The sequence below is a fragment of the Seriola aureovittata genome, chromosome 6 (genome assembly GCF_021018895.1).
Source record: "Seriola aureovittata isolate HTS-2021-v1 ecotype China chromosome 6, ASM2101889v1, whole genome shotgun sequence".
In the NCBI taxonomy this organism is placed as follows: domain Eukaryota; kingdom Metazoa; phylum Chordata; class Actinopteri; order Carangiformes; family Carangidae; genus Seriola; species Seriola aureovittata.
The window spans coordinates 11,311,663-11,334,616 of NC_079369.1; the positions used below are offsets into that span (position 1 = coordinate 11,311,663).

At 40.3% G+C, this 22,954-nt stretch overlaps 3 protein-coding genes across 6 annotated transcripts in view; 1 reads left to right on the forward strand and 2 right to left on the reverse strand.

Annotated features, from left to right (window-relative positions):
• Positions 1–214: 214 nt before the first annotated feature.
• On the forward strand, positions 215–7,293 carry dnttip2 (deoxynucleotidyltransferase, terminal, interacting protein 2). The gene is made up of 7 exons (XM_056379284.1): positions 215–353; positions 1,659–3,733; positions 4,270–4,408; positions 4,639–4,734; positions 4,907–5,071; positions 5,255–5,364; positions 6,204–7,293. Exons 1-7 carry the CDS (start codon positions 279–281, stop codon positions 6,298–6,300), a joined length of 2,757 nt encoding a protein of 918 aa, XP_056235259.1. The 5' UTR covers positions 215–278; the 3' UTR covers positions 6,301–7,293.
• Positions 7,294–7,436: 143 nt separating this feature from the next.
• On the reverse strand, positions 7,437–19,340 carry spata6 (spermatogenesis associated 6). 2 transcript variants are annotated; one of them, XM_056379288.1, is made up of 11 exons: positions 18,935–19,340; positions 18,417–18,554; positions 17,770–17,818; positions 17,600–17,641; positions 17,344–17,468; positions 15,314–15,394; positions 12,176–12,613; positions 10,919–11,021; positions 10,722–10,762; positions 10,246–10,415; positions 7,437–8,130 (listed from the first exon to the last, which is right to left on the reverse strand). In XM_056379288.1, the coding sequence occupies exons 1-11, from the start codon at positions 19,016–19,018 to the stop codon at positions 8,016–8,018; spliced, it is 1,386 nt and encodes a 461-aa protein (XP_056235263.1). In that variant the 5' UTR covers positions 19,019–19,340; the 3' UTR covers positions 7,437–8,015. The 2 variants fall into 2 exon arrangements, with proteins under 2 accessions (XP_056235263.1, XP_056235264.1); XM_056379289.1 differs by lacking the exon at positions 15,314–15,394.
• A 141-nt stretch (positions 19,341–19,481) lies between these two features.
• agbl4 (AGBL carboxypeptidase 4) overlaps positions 19,482–22,954 on the reverse strand; it is a 262,452-nt gene continuing 258,979 nt past the window's right edge. For all 3 annotated transcript variants that reach the window (XM_056379285.1, XM_056379287.1, XM_056379286.1), the window contains 2 exons: positions 20,119–20,212; positions 19,482–19,958 (listed from right to left, as the gene is read on the reverse strand). In XM_056379285.1, coding sequence (XP_056235260.1) covers positions 19,859–19,958; positions 20,119–20,212 — 194 coding nt within the window. In that variant the 3' untranslated portion in view covers positions 19,482–19,858. The remainder of the gene's footprint in view (positions 19,959–20,118; positions 20,213–22,954) is intronic.

Sequence of the window (22,954 nt, forward strand, 5' to 3'; positions counted from 1 at the left end):
ATTACCTTCACATCAGGCAACTACAACATTAAAATGTTATTTGCACCCTAACAGCATTAATAATATAAAAACACAATATGTAATAATATAACACTCGAATTTGTGTTGCATGGAGGACTTCCCCTTTTTGATACTAAACTACTGAGTTGTGATTTTAAGTTGGTTTACAGCTCTGCCTTCGACTGCTGTGGACTGTGTCATTTCGGTGAGTTGATTATTTGAGTCTAGCCTTCACACCGGAAGTTACAGAGAAGGCAACAGCGGCAGCAGCAAACAAGATGGTGGCCACCAGGAGAGGAGTACGCGTGACTTATCCAGCGAAAACAAACCCCGAACAGTCCTCTGATGTCCCGGTACGTGGGAAAGAAAGATTTTATTTAAACGTGTAGAAGTAGAGAGATCGTGTACAGGTTCAATCCGAGGTGAATGAAGCCTGTCACGTGGCAGTTATCTGACGTGTGGACACACGTGGACAGCACCAGCCTGTCCCCTGCTCAGAGTTTGTAAATGTTTGGGTGGTGTTGTGGAGTGGAGAAAAAAATTACATTTTAAACATATTTGAAGGTGTTTTAACCCACACGAATCAGAGTGCAATTGACAGACTAGAATGCAGCAGCTAAACTCTTCATAAAGTTGAGTTTAAGATCTTTTCTTGATTCAGATGTGTTCGTACTATGTCTATGCAGCTGCAGTCATTGGAAGTCTCGATTAGAAATTTAAAAACGGCCACTGAAATCAGTCGATCCATTTTCAGATCGTGTTGCAGTGCAACTGATAGGAGTGAAAAACATTTGAATGTTTTTGTTGTTTTGTTTTTTTTTATCTTTAGCTCTGTTAAATTAAAAAACAAGACTCGTCTGATGTATACTGAAACAGTAAATATACCTAAACTGCAGAGAGATCAGAGCTGTTAGGATACATGTAGATGGAGGAGCTTACATATTTTTTAAACAAATCATCATAGTCAAGTACATAGAAGATAGCTGAATGTACTAACTGTAGAGTTTGGGGTCAGGGTTTTCTCTCTAGATTTTTTTTGTAAATTCCTTAACATGTAATTTGAAAGATTATTTATCATCCAAGTTGTATAAACTGTTTTTGAATCTAATATCAGTTTGAGATGAATAAAAACTTGAAATGTGCTTGCACTGGCTGCCGGTGTGTCTTAAAATTTGATTTCAAGATCCTATTATCCTATGCATTACTGTTAAAACAATTTAATCTGTAATCTACATTTTTCTTTATTGTCAACATGACTGCAAAACCATCAATAGATTGATCCTACTAACACGCATAGCCTGTGTAACCAAGGTCTAATACAGCTTATTCCTCTATGGCATAGAGCTCTATTATCTCCCACGTGTCACCTAGTGACATGTTCCTTTATTATCATGAAAACAGTCCCTGTAGAGCACCAAATGTTTAATAATAGACCTGAAAATAATCCCCAATAAATGCACGTCTTACTCCTGTTTGAGTAACATTTGCTTACAGTTTATAGCTTTGCTACAGACAGGGAAGTAAAGCCAGAAAGAGTGTTAAGAGACAGATTAACACAGTGCTGGTTTGGTCTTTGTTGATTATAAGAATAGAAAAACGGCAGCCCTGTACTTTGAGATACATTTTTTTACTGACTTAGTCTTCTTTCTGCCACACAGACCACTCCTTCCACTGGCCGGAGAACCAGGAGTGCTGCTAAAGAAGCAGAGACTACTACCCATCATGTCCTCATGGGGACCAGCAGCCAGCTTGAGAAAAGCGAGGGAGAACCTCCAGCATCTCCAGCATCTCCACCGACCTCCTCAATGAAAAGATGCACCAGAGCTTCCAGACTACACAGTCCAGAGCAACCCTGCACACCAGTGGGCTCTACCCATGAAGCGGACATCTCAGACCTGGAGTCTTGTTGCTCTGTGTTGTCCGACATTGAACCACCAGTGACACGCAGCAGCAGGAGGAGACAGCCCCGTGCAGTAAGTCAGGAAGATGAGGAGATATCGGAGGTGGAATCATGCTCTTCTGTGGTGTCTTCATCAAAAACTGGCCAAACTAGTCGCCGCAGCACAAGGAGGAAGACAGCTCCTGAATGTTCTGACCCAATTAGTGCTGGGGTGGGAGACATCAAAGTCGACCAGGTCCTGGAGACAGAGTCCTGGAGCTCTGTGGTGTCCGAAACAAAGAGAGTCACCAGAAGTCAGAGAAAAACCCGCACCAGATATTCTGCCAAACAACAAACCGAGGACTCGGAGGTCTCAGATGCTGACAGCTGCACATCCAGCGTCTCAGAAGTTTCTAAGTCCACCACCCGCAGAGCCACAAAATCCAGAAGACAAACAAATCCCATCCCCATACACCTAAACGAGTCCTCGGAGCGCTCGCACTCCCCTGCCCCGACTGGTAGACAGACGAGGGCAGCAAGAGGGAAGGCATCAGCCAATATGGAGGGCAGCGAGCCCCCATCTTGTGACTCTGAAGGCTTTGAGTCCGGGCCCACTTACAGTATTACTACTCGTAGACGGGGCAAGGCCCAATCCACAGGTCCCAAAGCCATGGACTCAGACTCTGAGATGACGGATGTGCATTCCCCAGTGGGCAGCCCCTGCTCCACAAGAGCCAGAGGAACTCCCTGCAGCAGCCGCACAGGCTCGTGGAACAGCAGCAGAGGCGCTCCAGCGTCCAGAAGCTCAGTGAAAGACCTTTGCATTGTTCTTGAAAAAGCTGCAGAGCCCATTGAAGAGGACCGTTCATTAAATGACTCTAGGTTAGAAAGCACAGTGATCGCTGAGGACGCAGACTGCACACTGTTGGAGGAACAACAGAGCCAAACATTAGAAGAAAAAGAGGATGTGATTAGTGCTGATCTCACATCAAATGAGACGGATACAAAAAGAGTGGAAAAGGGAGAAGAGGAGGAGGTTGTGAGTGAGCCTGCAGTGATGGCCAAAGACCAGCAGGAGGAGCAGTCTGCTGAAACTAAAGACGGGGACACCTCAGAGATGGAAATGATGCAGGAAATGATCCAGTCATCAGAGCCATTAAAGCCTTGCCAATCTGTTATAGTAACATTATGTGAGAAGGCTTCTGAAATCATTGAGGAGAAGGGCGAACCTATGGAGATAGCTGACGTGGACACCCAGTCATCACAGGAAGATAAAGCTGTGGATGAGGATGCAGTTGTAGTAACCCAGCCCAGTGTGGAGGAGAAAATGGAAGTCAGCACACTGAACACAGATACTCAGCAGGTGGTTGACTCTGGCGAGGTCCAAGTCCAGTCCTTTCAGGTAACATCTCGACAGCAGCAAAAGATTACAGTGGATTCTGACTCTGAACAGCAACCTAAAGACGTCATTGTCCAGAAAACAAAAGTAATCAGCCTGCTGGAGAGCAGCGATGATGAAGATGAATATGCTGAAGAGGAGGAAAGAGAAGTTTCTGGAGAAGAGGAGGAGAAGGATTTGGAATACAGGGAGAAAGAGGAGGAGGAGGAGAGAGGTGGACCTTCCAAGAAGTCAGAAGCAGCAGCTGCATCAGTTGAAGGACTGTTTATGATTGACACACGGCCCGGACAAGAGGCCGATGAACATTACTATACGGAGAGGCACATAGAAGAGCAAGAAGAGGCCAAAAATAAAGAAGCTGAACAGGAGGAGCAAGATGACGAGTTTGTGGATGAGGAGGGGGATGATGATGATGATGATGCAAAAATCCTCTTCTGGAGTCGAAATCCTCAGCTGTAAGTATATGTAAAGTGACAGCCTCCAACTGGTTCGTTCACTCAGGAGTACAAATTATACAGAGTTATATATCTGCAACATGTGACTAAAGGATAAAACTGGCTTTACGCAATATCCTGTTAAAGGAATAGTTTGACATTTTGGGAAAACAACTTTCCCATGTTTTCTCTTTTTTTGCAACAAGGAAGTGACGCTGTGCGGCTCACTAATGTGTTTTTAATAGTTTTTGGACAACAATGAAGCTCTACGACACAGAGTAATATGATATATCAGCCTTAAGATACACAGACAACATTTGTTAGTAGGAGTAGGTTGATTGTTGGTTTTGGGCTTTTCATGGGTTCTGATGGCTAAAAGAAAAATGCGGAATATCACAAAGCTTATCCTTAAAATGCTGAGCACATATAGTCAGTGCAGCCACACTCTTCAGACACATCATCGTTATTATGTTTTATTATTATAACTGTGTGCAGAGGTGAGAAATGAGACATGACTGCTCCTCCTGAGGAATTTTCTCTGTGCCAATTTGTTTCAGGAAAGAGATGTCCAGCCGCATTGACCCCGGCATCAGAGTGAAGGAGCTTGGGGGTTTATACATCAATTTTGATGGCAGCAAATCAAAACCTGTCTCCAGTTCGCTGCAAAAACTAAAGGAAAAGAAGATCCAAGATGAGGTAAATATGTGATTGATTTTTATTCCCCTTGAAGATGATTGGTGATGCAGAATTAATAATGAACTATATAGTTATGCAAGGGTGAATAAATCCAATAACACCTGATATGGTGTTATTCATGGTTTCCCCTCCAATTCTTTTTGACTTTGTCCTTTTTTTATCTCTTAGCAGTACAGTGTTGACAGAGTTTGGTGCTTTGCAGCGCTTAAGTTTTTTGTTGTGGTTCTCAGGTGATGAAGAAGAGCGTGATTGGACCAGACTTTGAAAAGAAGGATGCGGTGCCTCCATACAGTGAATCCAAACAAGCCACTAAACTGAAACACAGAGTAAGTTTTACATAGTAATGCTCTGGTTTGCGAAAGCAGTTGTGATGGCACATAATGCCAAACATATACACTGCAGTCATCATAAATAATACATATTAGCAGTTTATATTCAAAGTCTGTGCAACTACTTTTAAAATGCAACTGAAATAACTGAAGTCATTGTGTTTCCCAGGCAGAGAGGGAGAAATCAACAGGAGACGGTTGGTTTAATATGAAAGCCCCTGAGATCTCTCAGGAGCTGAAAGGAGACCTCCAAGTCCTGAAGATGAGAGGCTCCATGGACCCCAAGAGGTTCTACAAGAAGAACGACAGAGATGGTTTTCCCAAGTATTTTCAGGTAAAAAAAAAAAAGCTCCTCAAATTTTCTGTCAATAACACACAAATCTCCATATTTTAGAAACATGGTTATAAATCTTTATTTTTCAACCTTTTAAATGCTTGTAGATTTGATTAACAGCTGCATGAAGCTACAAATATAATCTTTTTTTCTTACATCTATGTTTGTGTGTATGTGATACAGGTTGGTACAGTGGCGGACAATGCAGTCGACTTTTATCATTCCCGTATTCCCAAGAAGGAGAGGAAGAGAACCATGGTGGAGGAGCTGCTGGCTGATGCTGAGTTCAGACAGTAAGTGTGGTCACACAGACAAATTTGATTATGTCACATCTCTAGCATGGTTTCAGTGTCCATCGGAAGTGTTGAAGAAACTATGTCTTCAGGCAGCCTTTACCTCTCTCAATTTCTCCCTCACTTCAAATGAAAATTCCTTATTCCTCATTTACCCCGTAAAGGAAACCAACTCCAACAGCAGCTGACGTTAACTGAGTAATAAGAAGATAATATGTCTGTATGATCAAGTACATAAAAAACAAGTGGCCTGAAGAGCACCATGCATCTGGTCTACACCAATACATGGTAATTAGCTTTAACAGCTAAATGATTTGCAAATGATTACACTGATACTGCTGATCTCGATCTGGTAGATTCCTTGATTATTAGTAATTAGCAACTGAAATTAGTTACTCATCAGATCCTGGGACACGAGATTAAACTGTGAAGCAGACCGATGGTTTGAAATTCAAATATTTACAGGTGAAGTGCTGCACAGACAGGGATATACAGGACACCAGTAAACACTGTCAAGTTTTTAGACACGGTTAGATATTTGAAATATTTCACCATCACAATTTTTCAACAGCCATCACTATGTAACCATCGGAAACTTTCACTGGCAACACAGCTGAAATTTCTCATCAGGTCAAAGAATCTGACAGAGCGTAACACTACCGCAGCTTATGCTCGGGTTGTGTGAGCTTAGTTTTGTGGCACCACTGGAGAATTTTCAATAACAAAGTATAAAGATACATTGTACAAAAGAACTTGGCAAAGTAACACTGCTTGTCCCCCAAATCCTTTCCATCAACTTTGAAAAATGCAACATAAAATTTATTTTCTTCTCTTACCAGCAACAACAAAAAGAAATACCAGCACATTGTGACAGAGAAAGCAGCGCAGGGAGCTGGCAAGAGGAACAAGAAGAAGAATAAATTCCATAAGAAGTAAATCTGAAGACTTTGAGTGGATTTTCAGACACTGGTATCAACTCCAAGTGTTCAACGGGGGGGTGGGTTGTTGATGATCAGAGAGCATCAATCAAGCATCAATTTTGGGACTTAAATATGAAGCTTTACAGAATCCCTCTCATTCACTCCTCTTCATCTCTAAAGATGGATTGAGTTTATGTCTGCATGAAGAAACTGACTGTTTCATGTTTGAGAAGATGATACAAGTCAAGTGGATTCAGTGAGTGTGATGGTAAAAAAGTCTTCCTTTGTACAGTTATCAGTAAATATGGTGTACATGCTTCTATTTACAACTGAAACAAACAGATTTTTAATCAAATGGACCAGTACCTTGCTGTGCGGGAATCTGCAAAAATACATGCATGAAACATTAAAATATTTTCTTTTGACTGGCACCAATGTTTGTAATGCTTCTCGTAAATTAAACACATCACATTCTGAAAATAAAGTTTGTCCTGTAGGATGAATTAACACCATTATCATTTATGACAAAAAAAGAAACTGGTGTCCTGATTGTCTTAACTGTGTTGTATATAGTCAAACGCTGAGGTCACACCATGTCAAAGTCACATTTTTTAATTTTATATAATTTTAATTTCTTATTTTAAGTTACTTGTAATATTTGTAGAGAGGAATCCAGAAGGGACTTGTAGTTTGACTATTAATTAGATTCCCCACATTTAGTTAGAATGTACCCACTGCATTGAAGAAACTCATGATCATTCATTGTATGTAAAGCGTAATACATTTTCTTCATTTAGTATAATTTAAAATTAATCTCTCGTGATACTGTGGCTGCACTTCATTTAATTAGCAATAATAAAAGATGTAAGCTACTATGCTTAAATGAAACACTGTCTTAGAGATTAAGTGTTTATCATAAAGAGCAGACAACTTCTGTGTCAAGAGCACATGCATACAAACTCTACAGTTTTGATTTTAAATATTAAAGCCATTTCAGTGTAACACTATGGATCTGAATGACTGTCTTAATGTATGTTTAAGGATACATTCTTTGTGCTTTCATTCAGGATTTTACTTTTGTTCTTCCTTTCTCGCTTAAACCTCTTCAGTGTCTTGTAGCTTGGCTCCCAACTGTGGCTCTTGGCTACCTTCTTGTTTCTCTTTTGTGTTGTGAAAGATGAGTCCTTAACAGCTGCAGCTTACATCCACCATGCCCCCCCCCCCCAATCCTTCGCACACACGCACAAAAAATGTTGCTTCTTTATAGCCGAGCCAATTTCACACACTGCTTTAGAGAAATTAAACGACGTCTCAGTTTGGTGTCACCATCGTGGCGTTTTAAAACACAGCCCAGCTGATGGGTGGGAGGGAAGCTGTGCTGCTATGCGTTTGAACATAACCCCTGCAAATTTCCTGCCTTTTCAAACAGTAATGACGACAAACACGGCTCAGCAGGTGCCTGGGAAGATTTGAAATGTAAATGAACATCAAATTCAGATAAATAAAGATACATGTGTGTGAGATTGGTTCGACTCGCTCAACGATAAAATCTTGAGGTTAAAAAAGTGCGTTATTGTCTGGATGTGTGTGTGTGTGTGTGTCCATCCTACAGACAACTTACGGCATGTATAGTTAAAATCAACAGGTTAGTGCAGCCTGTAGTAACAAGTTTAACATTGAAAGTCTTTGCACTGCCAATTCAAATTATTTAGTTACATTTTCATCAGAAGGTTAAAGGTCAAAGGCCACTCGGTGGTCCCAGGTGGTTCTGTGTGTCTGCAGGATTCTCTGAACTCGGCTGTGGATCTCCTCCCAGTAGGATGGACTGGGTTGACTGGTCTGGAGCCTAAGGAAAACAAATACCAAGAGACGGCTCATTGCAAATCAATTGATCAAATAAACTCAATTAACTGAGCCTGAGTCACATATACCTGCATATACCACACAACTACTTTTATTAGTCTTTTTTCTGGGGGATTAGTGGATTTTTAATTTCTTCAGGACTAGTAAAGTAAGGCAAAGAAACTTGCAAGTAGACATGGCTTTGTTTTAATGGCTCACAAGCCAAAAAAGGTTTCATCTATAAAATGTCACAAAATAGTGAATAATGCCCATCACAGGGTCTCTAGCACTATCAGTCCAGGAGACAAAGATATTAATTTACAATAATATAAAATAAAAACAAGAAATCTGCACATAAGAGGATCTGGAACCATTGAATGTTTGCTTGAAAAATGATTTTTTTAACAATCAACTAAATAAACAGTTTCAGCTTTCAGCTGTTCATATTGCAAACATGGCCTGCCTTCCTTTCAAGATGCTGTGATAAGTATTCCCTTTGCCCACTAGTCTGTGCTATAACCTAACATAAGACATGGTGAGCAGATGCAAAGCTGAAACTACCAGGACACCGACATCGCAAATGCTTTAGTGTATCCTGTGCTCAACATCATCCTTTTAAAATATCTTGAAATTAACATCAATGTTCCCCCCATGTAAATGTTATTCTATTATATATATTCTATTCAGTCCTGAAAAGTAATTTCACAATTGACAGAACCAACTGTCTTTTTGAACTGGAGGCATAAATGTGCTTCATCAATACAATATAAATGTGTCTGCAAGTTGGCCACGGGCAGTTGTGAAATAACAGATTGCACTGACAGACAGACATGAATGAGAGGCAATACTGCAATTTATTACTATTCACTTCTGTCTATTTGTTGGGAGTGGAGGGGTGATGACTGACTGACGGACTGACTGGTGTCTTGGCCAGGCCTGCAGTGTGGGAATAGAAGCTTTTCATCTGTAATCACATAAACTCACTACCTGCTTCAAAAAGTCATCAAGGACAAATCATCCAGAGACATGAATAGACTGAGACTTCGGGGCTTAGGGGGCAAACGTTGCCACTGGCATCTGTCATTTTCTTTATAGATCAAAGATTTGTGGTAAGACGTGCCCCTCTCCCTGTCGGAGGGAATCTACAAAGGCCCACTCTAATCCCCCACCCTGCAACTCCTGTCGCGTTTTCAATTGAGAGAAAAGTATCATTCATTTCCTACAATTTACTTTGCAATTTAAGATTGCCTATTGATTTTAATGTTTGCTTATGGACTGAGCAGAGGGGAAGGGGAAAGGAGAGCAGAAACAAACAAACAAACAAAACGGAATATCAGTCCCATTGGTTTGTTCAACTCACAGCTGCCATGATCGATGACAAGGTTTCTCTGAATGTATTAAAGTGTGCATCGGGTCAAATGCATCAGACTCAAGCTGAAACACAAATCAATACCATTTTCCTCTTTGTTTTCCCTTCTCTCTGCCTCCTCTCTTAGTAATGAACAAACATGACAAGACATCAGCTTCTGTAATTTAAGAGGTGGAGGGGAATTCATCCTGCCTGTCGAGTGTAATCAAAATTAAAGATTGGATGTGTATGAGCGCGCACCCACATGCACACAAAGCAGCGACAGTGTATGACTAACGTCTCATGGGATTGCCATATATTTGCCGTACACAGTAATCGCAAACTCATACAGGTGTCTCTTTTGCTTTTAAGATCTTTTGAGCAAACATCAATGATTTACACAGATGGATCAGGATAAATTCAGGGCAAACACCACAAAAAGAGGATTATGTTATCTCCTTCTTTGGCGTGAGTCAGAAAATCAGCTGGATTTGGGGCGAGAAGAGCCAAACTCAGAGCTCAGAGGTGGGCTCACTTTATCACAAGTAGAATTTAGAATAATTTTGTCCCAACATCAACAGAAACTTGTTTGTTGGCCTAATTTCTGAACACTACAAAGAGGATCTCTCTACAAACCTTTAGGAAGTAAAGGTCCAGTTTTATGATTGTTACACTGATGATGATGAACACACCCTTTCATTTTACAAACATTTAAAAGATTCAACAGATGTTCAAGTATTTTCAAGGTCAGGCTGAAGGGAATGGTTTTACCTTTCTCTGAGGGAATGGTTGCTGAGATTCAGAGGACCTCTGGATTTTGACATAACCACGGTAGAGTGTGCAGGAGGAGAACCACAGGGTTTCACAGGGCTTCTTGTCCGGGCTTCTTGTCTGGACTGTGTCTCTAGAGATGACTGGACCCTCACAGCACCTGATTTCAACTAGGAGAGGTCACAGTTTACAGGCAACACAGTTTATGTAAGAGTGAAGTAAGGAATTCATTAACATCAGGGTCAATCAAAAACAAAGGTCAGACAAGGGTCATGTGAGAAAGGTAAGACAAAAACACAATTTCATTAAATCTAGTTTATAGCATGTGTAAATGATTTGACCGAAAGTAAAGAGACACTTCTTAATTGCAGCAAAACACCCTTCAGTACACAACGTTTGAACACTTAACACCATGCTACGGATCAAAACAGTAGATCATTGTATTTTCTGGTTTGAAATGTTATAATTAGACTTACTCTATCTGTTCTTGGTCTGTAACTACCCAGTAAAGAAGAATCTAAAACAACAAAGACAAGTTAGTTATATAAGAGACATTCATATGACACTGAACAATCCAAACCTGAAAACTATTTATTATAAAAGACTTCATGTGATATTATAATCGGGGAGTTTAGTAAAACATGTATAGCATTGCTTTGGGAGCCGATAGTACCTGTTTGATCAGCTGAGGAGCTAAAAGAGTATCGATGCATGCTGCCATTGTGGGGAGAGGAGGAAGGAGTTCCCATCCAAGAGACACTACTGCGACGAGAGACCTGGCATAAAAACACAACAGAAAAAAATAACTTGAGGTTAAACAGTATAATTAACACTGTCCTAGTTTAAATTGCCATGACAAAAACAGACAAAATCGGTCTGTTATATTGCATAAATGAAATCAACAACAGCATATTTCATATTTGTGCAGTCATCTCAAGCCCAAAGCATTTCACCAAGGAGATTACAATAAGGTGTAAAGGAAACAAAGACAAGACTTTTTACAGAGTAAGCACCTACAGTATCTCAAACAACACAGTTCAGGTTATCTATAGGAATGTGCTTCCCTCTACACACAAACCACAAACCAGGAGTTGAGGCTCTGAAACGTGCACTGATAATGCATTCACCATGGGGCTGAGCTACTTCATTAGGTATCTATTTGTTAATTGCAGCTTGACTCTCAATTACCAGGGTTAATTGTCGACAGAAGATTCCCCCAGGAAAACCAGAGCAGGAAAAGCATGCTCCTCACTTTAATAAAATGCCCGTTGTATTCTAGTAGATTCCATTCATGTGTGTGACAGAAACAAACAACTCAGTACCTAATCATTTCTTTTAATAACAGCATGCGAGTGGATTTTGATATTCATACCTCAGGATTCGATTTGATGTAAATGAAGAAGCAGGAATACAGTGGGGAGCAGAGGGAGGGAGGAGCAGAGGACTAGAGGCTGTGTTGTTCTTGTCCATCGACTGTATATTATTCCCCAAGGCTGTGTGATCAGAAAATCACCCCTTTTATATGCAAATATCTCATAACAGTGATACGGTCATAATTAAAGACTTAGCAAATAACCAGCCTAAATACAGGTCGTGTGCTATTAAAGAACACTCAAGCCACTCTGTGAGGATAATAGGCCATATTAAATGTGCACATAGTGAAACATTTTCATGACGTCAAAATGCATTAACGGCTCAGGTAAAAAGATTAACACTGCTCTTATTATGCCCTCCACTTAATCTGCCCAATAGATTAAGTTAAATTTTGGGAAGCTCCCACTGAGGTTTGAACTGCATCAATTCAGGATCCCATTAATGTTGTAACCCCTGTCCACTAAACATGTGTATTGCTGGCATTAAAAAAAACATCACACCACTTTTCTTTTATCAGTTGCTTTCAGTTTGGAAGAATATATCTGATGTTTCTAACCAAGAAGGGTGGCTGACTCTCTGTCTCCTTCCTGAAGTGGTGAGGCCCCAGCTGGAGGTGGCTGAGCCTCTGCCTGGCGTCCTCTGAAAGCTGGCACATCTTGCGGTGAGTGTAAGGGGACAGGGCTCGTGCCATTGACGAAACTGTAGGCTGCTGGTAGCCAGAGTCTACAGACACTCTGGGAGAAGCATGTTTTCTTTCCTTCTTGTTTTTCCGGGGACTGCAGCCAGATGAGGATGAAGGGGAACGTCTGGATGATGATGATGGTGCCGAGTCTGTGACGCTAGCCTCAGTATTTAGCTTTTCCTTTGCACCTTTCAAAGAGGCAAAGCTCCCATCATCTATTCTGGAAAAATGCCTGCTGGATGGTGAAGACTTTTTCGCTGAACTCTGTCTGGATGGGGTTAAAGATGGCTTCACTGGAGAAAGACAGCAGCTCTGAGGATGCAAGGACAGAATATGAGAGAGAAATAGAGAGAGAGAAAAGTTGATATGTTGTTCTAACATGTCAGGTTACTCTCACAGATCTCCATTTTGAGGTGACACATAACATTTGTATCAGCAGTTTAGATTTCTCTGCAGACCACAATGTTGTTTCTTTACAGAAGCATTAGCCATTTTTGCCATTAAGGCAGCTGCTCTCACTCTCGACACAGACTTGTTCTGGACAAAACCATTAAACCATTAGCTAAATCATCCAGCTTAAGTGTTACAACAACAACGGCTCTCGCAGTCGACACTGCCATGGAGACAACCTCTGCAGAATTACTTCAATAACTCTAATGGCCACTAACATCATTCTCCCATGCAATATCCCTCTTCCTGCGGGTAATGCCAACCAGGGATAAATAAGTTAAGATAAAATGTTAATTGCATTTGATGGCCATCTCCCGTCTAATATTATAGAGAGGCATTACCTGGCTGTAAAACAAAGATAATCTAAATGCTAATTAGGGAAATCACACAACATTAGAACTATTTTTAAGAGAAACTAAATTATGAATAAATCGTCATTAAGGTTGCCATTTGAGAATGGTCTGATTTAATGGAATTAAGACAAGTATGCCCTTCATTCAACACATCCTCCACCATCTCAGACTTCCTTCATCTCTTCTCGTCTCTTCTTTGCTGGTGGACGAACAGTGACAGTCACTTTTCCTGAGTGGTGAAGGCTTAAAAACTAGAAATGTAAATAAGAATGACAGCAGCTAAGAGTAGACAGAAGCACAAGAAATTGGGTGAAAAAGAGTAAGGCATTGCGAAAAAATGGGTGTATATTCATAACTAGAGTTTCAGAGGGTTTTTATAGAAGTTGCTATCCTTCTAAATCTATTAAAACAGGCCATGGTTTGTCAGCTGGGCGGGCTGGCAGTCTGGGAGATGCCTATGCTGAGGAGCCATTAGGAAAGAGAAAATGGAGAAATTCTACTGACAGCCACAGCGGTGCTCTGATCCAGACATCCCCCGAGGGGCTGGGAGAACACTCTGACAATCTTCTTCGCTGTCAATGACATCCCATTTAAACAAATAGCTTAGCTTAGGTTACTGCACCTGGGAAATGCATGGTAGTGTTTTTGGCACAACATGCCAACCGTTGTGTGATGGATCATATGATACTAACAGGACTTTCCTTTATCCTGTTTTTTAAAGTAACACTCTATTGAGTTCAACACTGGTGCACTAGTCTGCCCTCTTGGTGTCCACAAACTAGCTTTTTTTGTCTGTACAAACGATACAAAAACTAAAAATATAAAATTTATTATTAAATAAGACAAATGTAAAAAAAGTCAATACATTTTCATTAATCATTTGTCCAAAAGCCTTTTTTTGTGAAGATTAATTAATAGATTAATCAATAAATAGTTTCAGCTCTGTGTTGAAAACAACAACTGTGGATGGGAATGTGACAAACACAAAACTTAAGATATCCACACAAGAAAAGAAGAGGCAGAGAGAAAAAGAGTCAGAATGAAATAAATCTCTTACAATCTAATATGTGATTTAATGCAGCTGAACACAGTTCCCCTTTAAAATCCACAAGGACACAGTGAAAGAGATACAAGTGACCCACCGTCCGGATAGTTAATGTAAAAAAACTGACTGGCTCACTGACTGACTGAATGGTTCTCTGACAAAAATTGCAACAACTCCCAGCTAGTCAGAGATGGGAGAGAAGTCTCACTATCAGCAACACAGATCTGCCTCCATGTAATTACATTCACAAGGAGAGAACAGATATCCTTGAAACACTGCCAGTATGGATGGATAGATGCAGTAGCCATGGCAACAATAGAAGGTGGGTATGTATGGTGGAAACAGACAAATTTGATGGTGAGCGATACCACTCATTAGAGCACTCTAGAGAATAGTTTTCACTGCTGTAGCTGTGGTCAACACTTGCAGAGATGCAGAGTATGTAGCTGTGATGTGTTCAAACTCCATACATCCAGGAAGGATGATAAACACACTGTTTGCTTCATGTTTGAGTGGCAATCTGAGGGACTTTAACTGTTTTGATTTTGACAAAGCTGTTTTGAAAGGCCATGAACACACAACTAAATTTATTTATAAAAGGCAGACTTCTTCCAAAGCACTTTACAGATCAAACACGAATGTAACTCAAGTAAACCAAGAGCGAGCAAACAAAAAGCACAGCAAATGTGAACTAGAATTACTGTCTAACAGTTGTATGCCTCCACCAACCAGCCAAATTCCAGGAAATATGGTCATAATCTCACCTTCCTGAGTTACAAATGGCCAGAAGTGTTTTTGCAGAACATTATAATGTCACAGAGTTGAGTTGACTGCCATCACTTCATCATTTTATCCTATTCGTCATTTGTGTACAATTGTAATCATAAGTAGCATATCAATTTCTGAGTTATGGCCAAAAACATTTTTGTGAGGTCACAGTGACCTTGACCTTTGACCACCAAAATCTAATCAGTTGATCCTTGAGTCCAAGTGAATGTTAAATTTGAAGAAATTCCCTCAAGTTTTTACGAAGATATCACATTCACAATAATGGGATGGACGGGCAACCAAAAGACATAATGCACCCAAAAACTCTGGCCCTGGCTATCACTGGCATGGAGGTATAAAAACTGTTAAGTGTGTGTAATAAAAGGTCATTCTTACAGGCGTTGCAGGCCAGCTGTCTCTTCTATCACTCTCTTCTATGACTGATGTCGTGGCAAACTCCACTTTGGGAGAGATTCCCTAGAGGGACAGACAATAGGACCAAACACAACACCTTGAACAGGGAGATGAAGACAAAAGGACAGATAACAGAGCTGCTTGAAACACCAATTTAAAACCACAACTCTTCAATCTACGCCTGCCTTGAAAAAACAAATTGAAGAAAAGAGAAAGGCTCCAGTGATGTTTAAATAATATGACATTTGGAGAGAGACATCTAAATTGCTATGTAAGCCTCAAACACAAACATATAAAAGCAACGGTGAGGGGAATGGTGTTTAAAGACATTTAAATATGCCAGTTAGTGCCTCGGAGGACAAGGGGAGGATAAAAAAGCAACCCCTGGCCACGGAGAGATGAAGGAATGAAAGGGGGAGGAGGTAGAGAGGGAAAGAAATGATATAAGAAGAGTTGGAGTGATTGAAAAAAGAGGAGGTTCTCAGTTCAGTTTTTCTGGTTGTATAGTAAAGACAGTTGACAGATGTACATGGAAAATGCCATATTTCCTGAAGAAATTACTTCACTCTGTCTAAGACAAGACAGTGTTTTTGAATTGGTTATCTTGGTAGTACATGTCCGTCATGTGCACGGACATAACAGCCACTGAGAAAAGGAGGAGACTGACTTAGAGCAACAATCTTCTCCTTTCTGTGAATGACACATGTAATATTGCCACAGGAATACCCTCGCTGCTTTAACCGATTCAGCTGTGCACAGTGGCTCAGGTACATTTGCAGGCATTAATGACATGTGTTAAGCTTCAATTATACTCCTCTGCGGACACACACATGGAAAGCTGTGGACCTGTAGTTGTTTTTTTTTATACTACTCTCTGGTCTTCTTGGAGTTCGATTGGAGGAAGAATACGCAGTTGGTGCCCTTGTAGTGTAGTGGCCATGCGGACACAACAAATTAGAGGCTACATGGACGTCCACACAGAGCGTACACCCTCAGATGCAAAGATTTACGTCATTCGGGTGGACCCTAGCATACTTGCAGATGAGGAAAGTATAAGACTACACTTACACCTGTGCCCATATTTATCAAATAGCTACAAGTACAATTTTGAACTTGAGATAAAGATTAAAGTTTAAAATCCACACATTTACTCCTTTGTAATTTTAAGAATAAAAGTTATTTATAAAATTAAAATGTACTCTCTTAAATTGGTTAAGACTAGATGCTATTGTACATACAGTAACTGCAGTACAGACACAGAGGCAAACACCTCTGTTTATGCTGTAATTGTGGAATATCATTAATCATGATAAATAATACTTTAGCTGAGGCACTGTAATTAAGAATAGAATAGTTTTAGCCTATTATTTGCATTTGAAGGATTGAACACCACTCTTTCCTTTTTCTTTTTTGCATTTATCAGGGGTGCAAACAACAAGAATAAATATGGAATTGATTTTGTTTACAGTAACATTCCATGTATCTTCATTTTCTGCACTTGTCAGTGTGGTACTAAATTCTCCTTATTATACAATTTGTCTGACGTACCTTCTCTACCAACAGCAGAATGTCTTGCAACAGAATTGTGTTGCCATTTCAGCTAGTTTCCTATAGATTGTTATGAATTTCACATGTGTAACGATTGACGATATTATGGATTAAACACAAATTAACTCTTTAAAAAAAAAATTGTAATTATACATGTTATTGCAGAATGACATACCACTTTAAATAAAGTACAATATAGCAGATGTGGGGTAAATCCATATCTCTGATTGGCTGTCTCTCCTCTGAGCATACATAGAGTTGCTCTTTAAAGATACTTTAAAAAGAAGTGATAAATGTTTGTTGATAAATGTTTCTATCAGCTCACAGTGAAAAATGTTTCTTCTCTTAAGATGACTCTTTAGAGCATTCTTAAATTTAATTCTCAGAGGTTTGATGAATATTGGCCCAGGTGTTGGAAGGAGGATTAAGAAGGAAATAAAAGCAATACATGGAAAACAGCTTACGGGAAAGGAAGAGGACCTCTTCATCAGTACTTCTCTCTCCGCAGATCCTTCTCTGAAGCTCTGTCTGGGACCAGGGTACAGGAAATCTCTGCTGCTTTCCTCCATCGTGGCTAGGACCTCACCCTCTAAAAACCGTACACAAAGAGACAGTAAACAGGAACACAAACACACACGCACAGAAATCCTATTTTTGCAGTGTAATGACTGGATACAGTGGGGATTTAACATGCCCATATGGCATCATCAGAAAGCATACCTGGAGGCACCAACTGAATCAGCTCAAAAGATGTTGTGTCAGCTGAGAGGAAGGAAAGCACAAATTGACTGTGAGCTAATGATCAGTATCACAACTAATAGCCTATAAGCTTGCATAGCAGAGGATTCAGGACTAAGAGATGAGGAAGCAAATCCCAGATGGCCGTTTACCTTCGAGGAGGTCAGCTACATCAGCAGGGTCAACAACACCGGGTAAAGTCTGGTAAAACAGGCAGAGTACAGACAAATCAATACTTATAACAACATGAGATAGACAGCGCAGTATCTAACTCTGCCATTCTCCCCAAGGAAAGGAAGGTATCTTTTATCAGGAGTTGGGCTAGTATTGTTCAAACTGAAGGGTTGCTGATTTAAATCGTTAGACTTAATGCAAAAATCTGCTCAGTTGCTTAAGTAGCTCCTCACTACTCAAAAAGAGATGAGTAATTATGTAGGAAAGCTGCCCCAAGTGAATGCAAATGCAACTAAGCAAGAACAAATGGCATAAACATAAGCATAAGGATTCAAATAGAAAAAAGGAAAGACTGGGAAGGAGATTTTTTGTGATTAATCCAATATAGATTATAGTGTAGATAAAAGTACAATGAATAGATGTTACTATCCCAGGAGAGTTGTGACATGAAGGCATGAAGGTAAAGTATAATATGCATTCCTTCTTGACATTGTACAAAATATGGACTAGTCATTCCGGCAAATCTGAAAAAAACAAAACAAAGAAACAGGCAGTTGGGAGTCCTACAGCTTGTGTCCTGGCCAGGCGGGAATCCCTTACTTCTGTAATAAATTGTTATTCTCACCTTGACAAAGACCATTTTGTGGTGGAAGAGTAAAGGGAATACAGGGGGCAAACAGGGAGTCTTTCTGTACTGGCCCATGATACACACACTGAGGTAGACATCATTCTTTTTAGTTAGAAGTACTCCTGGACACGTGACCTGTGCAGGAATAGTGAAACTGTTAAGACATGTCAAGCATCCTGTTGTTTTAGTTTGCGTCCTTTATTGCTAAAATGTTTTTTTTTTTTTATGACAAACCAGCCTTGTACACGTTTAGCGAATAATTTAGCCCAGTTTGAAATGAAGCAGATAATGCAAAACCTACATAAAGACACGTTATACATTCAAATACAAGCGTTGGGTGCCCAGTTGGTTAATTTAATCTGGATAAGCTAACATAAACAAACGCTAGCTACATGTTAACTTACTGACGTTGTTTGGTTACGATGGGGAAGTATCTAAGCTCGCTAGCTAGCTTAGTTAACAGCAGGTCAGTTTGTGTACTTTGCAGCAAGGGAAAAGCATAAGGACGAACTTACTGCCTGAATGTCCACATATACGGTATATTTCAGAGAGTTTCGAGGCACTTTAGAAGACAAAAGCTTTTTCTTCATAGAGGCCATTCATCCAACTTTCAAATTTCGTTGTCATAGCTGCCAAACAGCAACAGTCACAGAGCGGATGTAAGGTCATGTGACCGACAAGTAGCAAATCAAAAACTCTCTGCACAAACATGCACAAAAGTTTCTGCCCTCAACACTACATTTCATTTTATCACAAACTTGTGTTAAGTTTACCTGAAATCTGCAGTTAACTAATAGAGCAGTCCAGAGCTAATAACCAACCTCACAAAGAGATCTACGGATGTAACCGTGTTTTTGATGAATTCTGGATGACCGCCAGAGACGGTATGTGATGATACTGTAGGCGTGGACGGATAACAAGAAAATGGGCCCCTGGGCACAGACTTGTAAAGCCCCCCCAGTGGGCCTGTTTGATAATCCATACATAACTGTAGGTCTAATTTATAGCAATCATTAACATTCCCATTATTGCTATAAGAGAGCAACAGGTACAACATTATGATTAAGTGATTAAATGTTTAATGACTAATAATAATACCAACAGAGATAATAACATCATCCAAGTCATGCAAGGAAGCATGCATTTATTTACAACCAATGAACACAAAGATGGCGCTGGAATAAAGATGAGTAACCAGTCTGTCTTCCCTTGCCATTCAATAGTCCACATTTTATAGCCACTAAATAACCCAGGAGGAAACTTGCTCTGATTTTAGTCCTTCAAGTACCAGTCACCCCACTGTTACAAATCTGTGAATAAGTCTTTATAACCATGGAGATGTGGAGCTTCTAAAGGCAATGAAGTGTGAAGGATCCTCCTGCCACGGTGCTCTGCATTTTATACATGCTCAGTCTGTGTCCGTCTGTCCGTCTTTCTGTCTAGTGCCTGACACCCTGGCTTTTCTCCCTCTCTCTGTCCACTGCGTCTCTGCCAGCGCCAATGCCTTTTCCATTGCCTGTCTGGGGCATCACCTCAGAACTGGAGACAAAAACATTAACGAGAATGATTTAGATGGTAGCACAAAGTTCAGGAAATATCAAAGCAACAATGCATTCAATAATATGCAAAAGAGAGAAGGTATTTAAGTTAATTGATTAAGTTTCAACTAGTATTTATTCAGGACACAATACTGCTTTACCTTTCGATGTGAGTTGGTCTGTTGTCCTTGATAAGGTTGTTGAGTTTGTAGTAATCCAGGAAGGTACGAGCCACATTCCTGCCCAGTTTCATGTCTGATAACATGGAGTTAAAGCTAATTATCTTTAGATGAGCTACAGGTATATTGCCAAAAAAATGTACTTCTTCAGTGCTACCAAGACTGGGCGTGGACCATAGAAGAGGTGCTGCGCTGTGAGTGAAACTTAAAGCTGCATGGTAATATGTCAACACAAGGTTATATGTCAACAAGCTTGCTGAGCTGCCCCCAAGTGGCCAAAAAATCTGTTCAGTTCATACTATAAGTGTTTTGTTTTGTTTACAACAGACATTTGGAGTTGCACAGGTGTAACTAAATAACATTGTTATTTTATAAATTTAATTGGGATATTTTCTGGAATTGACCGATTATTGATATTAGTTTCACTTGTGCTTTAACTGCTATGACAAGTTGTTCAGTTGTTTATTGTACAGAAAGGTCTATGAATCAGCTGCATTTGGGAATGATAAAAGAAAAACACAGGAGTGCTCTGATGCTAGAAGTATGAGATGCTATAAAGGTCAGGACCCACAGTCCTAGATATAGCTGGCTAACAAATTGGCAAATTAAACTAAAGTTTCCACCTATGTAGGAAGAAGGTGAAATATTAATGAAGATTTAAGACATTCATAGTTTTTAATATTTATGATGCATGACACATTCAAATCTGCACTCAGTTTTTTGGGCATGTGTAACATAAAGTAATATAAAACAAACCCTTACAACACCCCCTCTATCATCTCCAACACACCCACTGAGGTACAGTAAATAACTAGAGACTAGCTCCTGGAGAAATGAGCAGTGTAAATCCTCAAGGTACAACACACTGCGTTATGAATTAAGTGAGGCTAACTCAACTGCATTTCACTCACGTCAGCCAAATGCATGATGCTGGTATGAATCACACAAAAGCAATTACTTATACGCTGAGGCCTTATTTAAATTCAGAGGTGAGCACACACATCATCCCCCTGCCCAATTGTCCCTCACTACATTAGGGACAATATCAATAACTTCAACGCTTTTGCTAAACAGCGGAGCATCTATGAGTGCTGTTGCTAAGCCTGTGATCATTAAGCTAGCAGGGCGAGTAATGATGACAATCGTGCTCAGATAATGAATAAGTAGAGAACCAGAATACCAACAATGTTCCCAATCACCAAGAGTGAGGAAATAGTACAGTTAAACAAAAACAATGTCACTAACAGAGGGAAGTTATATCTGGTCACTGATGTGCATAAACTGAAAAACACAGTCATCTCTATTCCATCATCCCTCATCTATACAGAACATCCTTACAAACTGTTCATATAGATCCCAACACAAAAAAACAAAAACAAAGGTCTTTCCCTATCTCGAGCCATTGATGTTTAGCTACCTCCATTCTTCACCAGACTGGAGCATGATGGAGCAACGCAGAGGCATAATCTGTCACTTTCCCCTGTCATTACCTTGTTGATACTCAGGTACGGCCTGTCATCTGCTGGACTATCTATCTGTCACAACTGTGTAATTGAAACAACTGGCATAGAGACAAAGATGGAGATTCGGTCATTTTTATTTTTTCTTTTCCAATTTCTCACAATGATAAAAAATGATCTGTGTGACAAAACTTGTGGTTGCTATAAAGGTGAGAAGCTGTTAACTTGTAATCAATCCATCCTCGGTTTGAACAGGCTGCCTGGGCGTACACTTCAGGCTCTGTGGTTTGTCTTGCCACAAACAACACACAAAGACTTGTTTCTCTATCCCGGTGGGGACTCATTGACACAATGCATTCTCTAGCCTCTACCTAACCTTAACCATCACAACTAAACACCTAAGCCTAATCCTAACCCTAAGATTAAGTCTTAAACCTCAAACAGCAGTCTCGAACCCGTGGGAACCTCAATTTGTTTCCCCACAGTGACATGAGTCACTAACATGGGTTAGTGTGCATTCAGGTTTAAGTCCCGACCGGGATATAAAATGCACACACACACAGCCACAGCCACCCCCGAGGGTCCACCTGGCAAATTAGTTCTGTGAATATGCAAGAAAGCCCCATTGTAGTGAGTCTGTCACCTTGGCCTTTGAGGGTATGCTTTTGCGTATGTTTGGGAGTCTGTGCAGGACTTCATTCTTCACCCGGCAGGCTGATGGCAACGCTCTCCACATGACTCCAGAGTCTATGTTTACACCCCATCTGGCTGTTTGTCTGTGAGTCCTGCATCAGGCCAGACTTGCTGTGAGTGTGAGTGTGTGTGTGTGTGTGTGTGTGTGTGTGTTGTGTGTGTGTGTGTGTGTGTGTGTGTGTGGGCCTCACAGTCTGCCTCATTAGACTGCTAGCTGATGATACTGATTAGACTGAGATAAAACTACAGATGGACAAAGTAAGGTTATGTCCTTACTTTTATGCTTTTATGTTAATCTTAGTGCATAATCATTCTAAACAAACAAGAGTCTGCTGCCATGCTAGTGGCACAGCTGTAATTTTGCTGTGTAACATGCTGATGTTTAGCAGGTAAAATGTTTACCATGTTCATTGTTAATGGTCTCAGTTTAGCATGTTATCATGCTAATGGTTGTTAATACAGAGCAGCTGAGCCTGATGGTATTTCTGTCTAGTTTTTGAAGTATGTAGTCAAAGTATTGGACGAATTAAAATTTTGAACCGATGTTGGTCATGACATTTCATCCAGTAGATATTGTCACAAGTTAAAACTCTGACGTGTTGGTGAGGCTCGAGAGCGCCACCATTCGCATTCATCCTCTGCTAATCATGAATGAACAAAAATTT

Bases quoted from the DNA above. Each gene is read 5' to 3' on its own strand.
- dnttip2 (XM_056379284.1), top strand. From the start codon at position 279: ATGGTGGCCACCAGGAGAGGAGTACGCGTGACTTATCCAGCGAAAACA. The intron at 354-1,658 runs GTACGTGGGAAA...TCTGCCACACAG, and splicing joins AACAGTCCTCTGATGTCCCG to ACCACTCCTTCCACTGGCCG. The intron at 4,409-4,638 runs GTAAATATGTGA...TGTGGTTCTCAG, and splicing joins AAAAGAAGATCCAAGATGAG to GTGATGAAGAAGAGCGTGAT.
- spata6 (XM_056379288.1), bottom strand. From the start codon at position 19,018: ATGGCCTCTATGAAGAAAAAGCTTTTGTCTTCTAAAGTGCCTCGAAAC. The intron at 12,614-15,313 runs GTAAGAATGACC...TTGCATCCTCAG, and splicing joins ACAGCTGGCCTGCAACGCCT to AGCTGCTGTCTTTCTCCAGT. The intron at 10,416-10,721 runs GTAAGTCTAATT...GACCTCTCCTAG, and splicing joins ACAGACCAAGAACAGATAGA to TTGAAATCAGGTGCTGTGAG.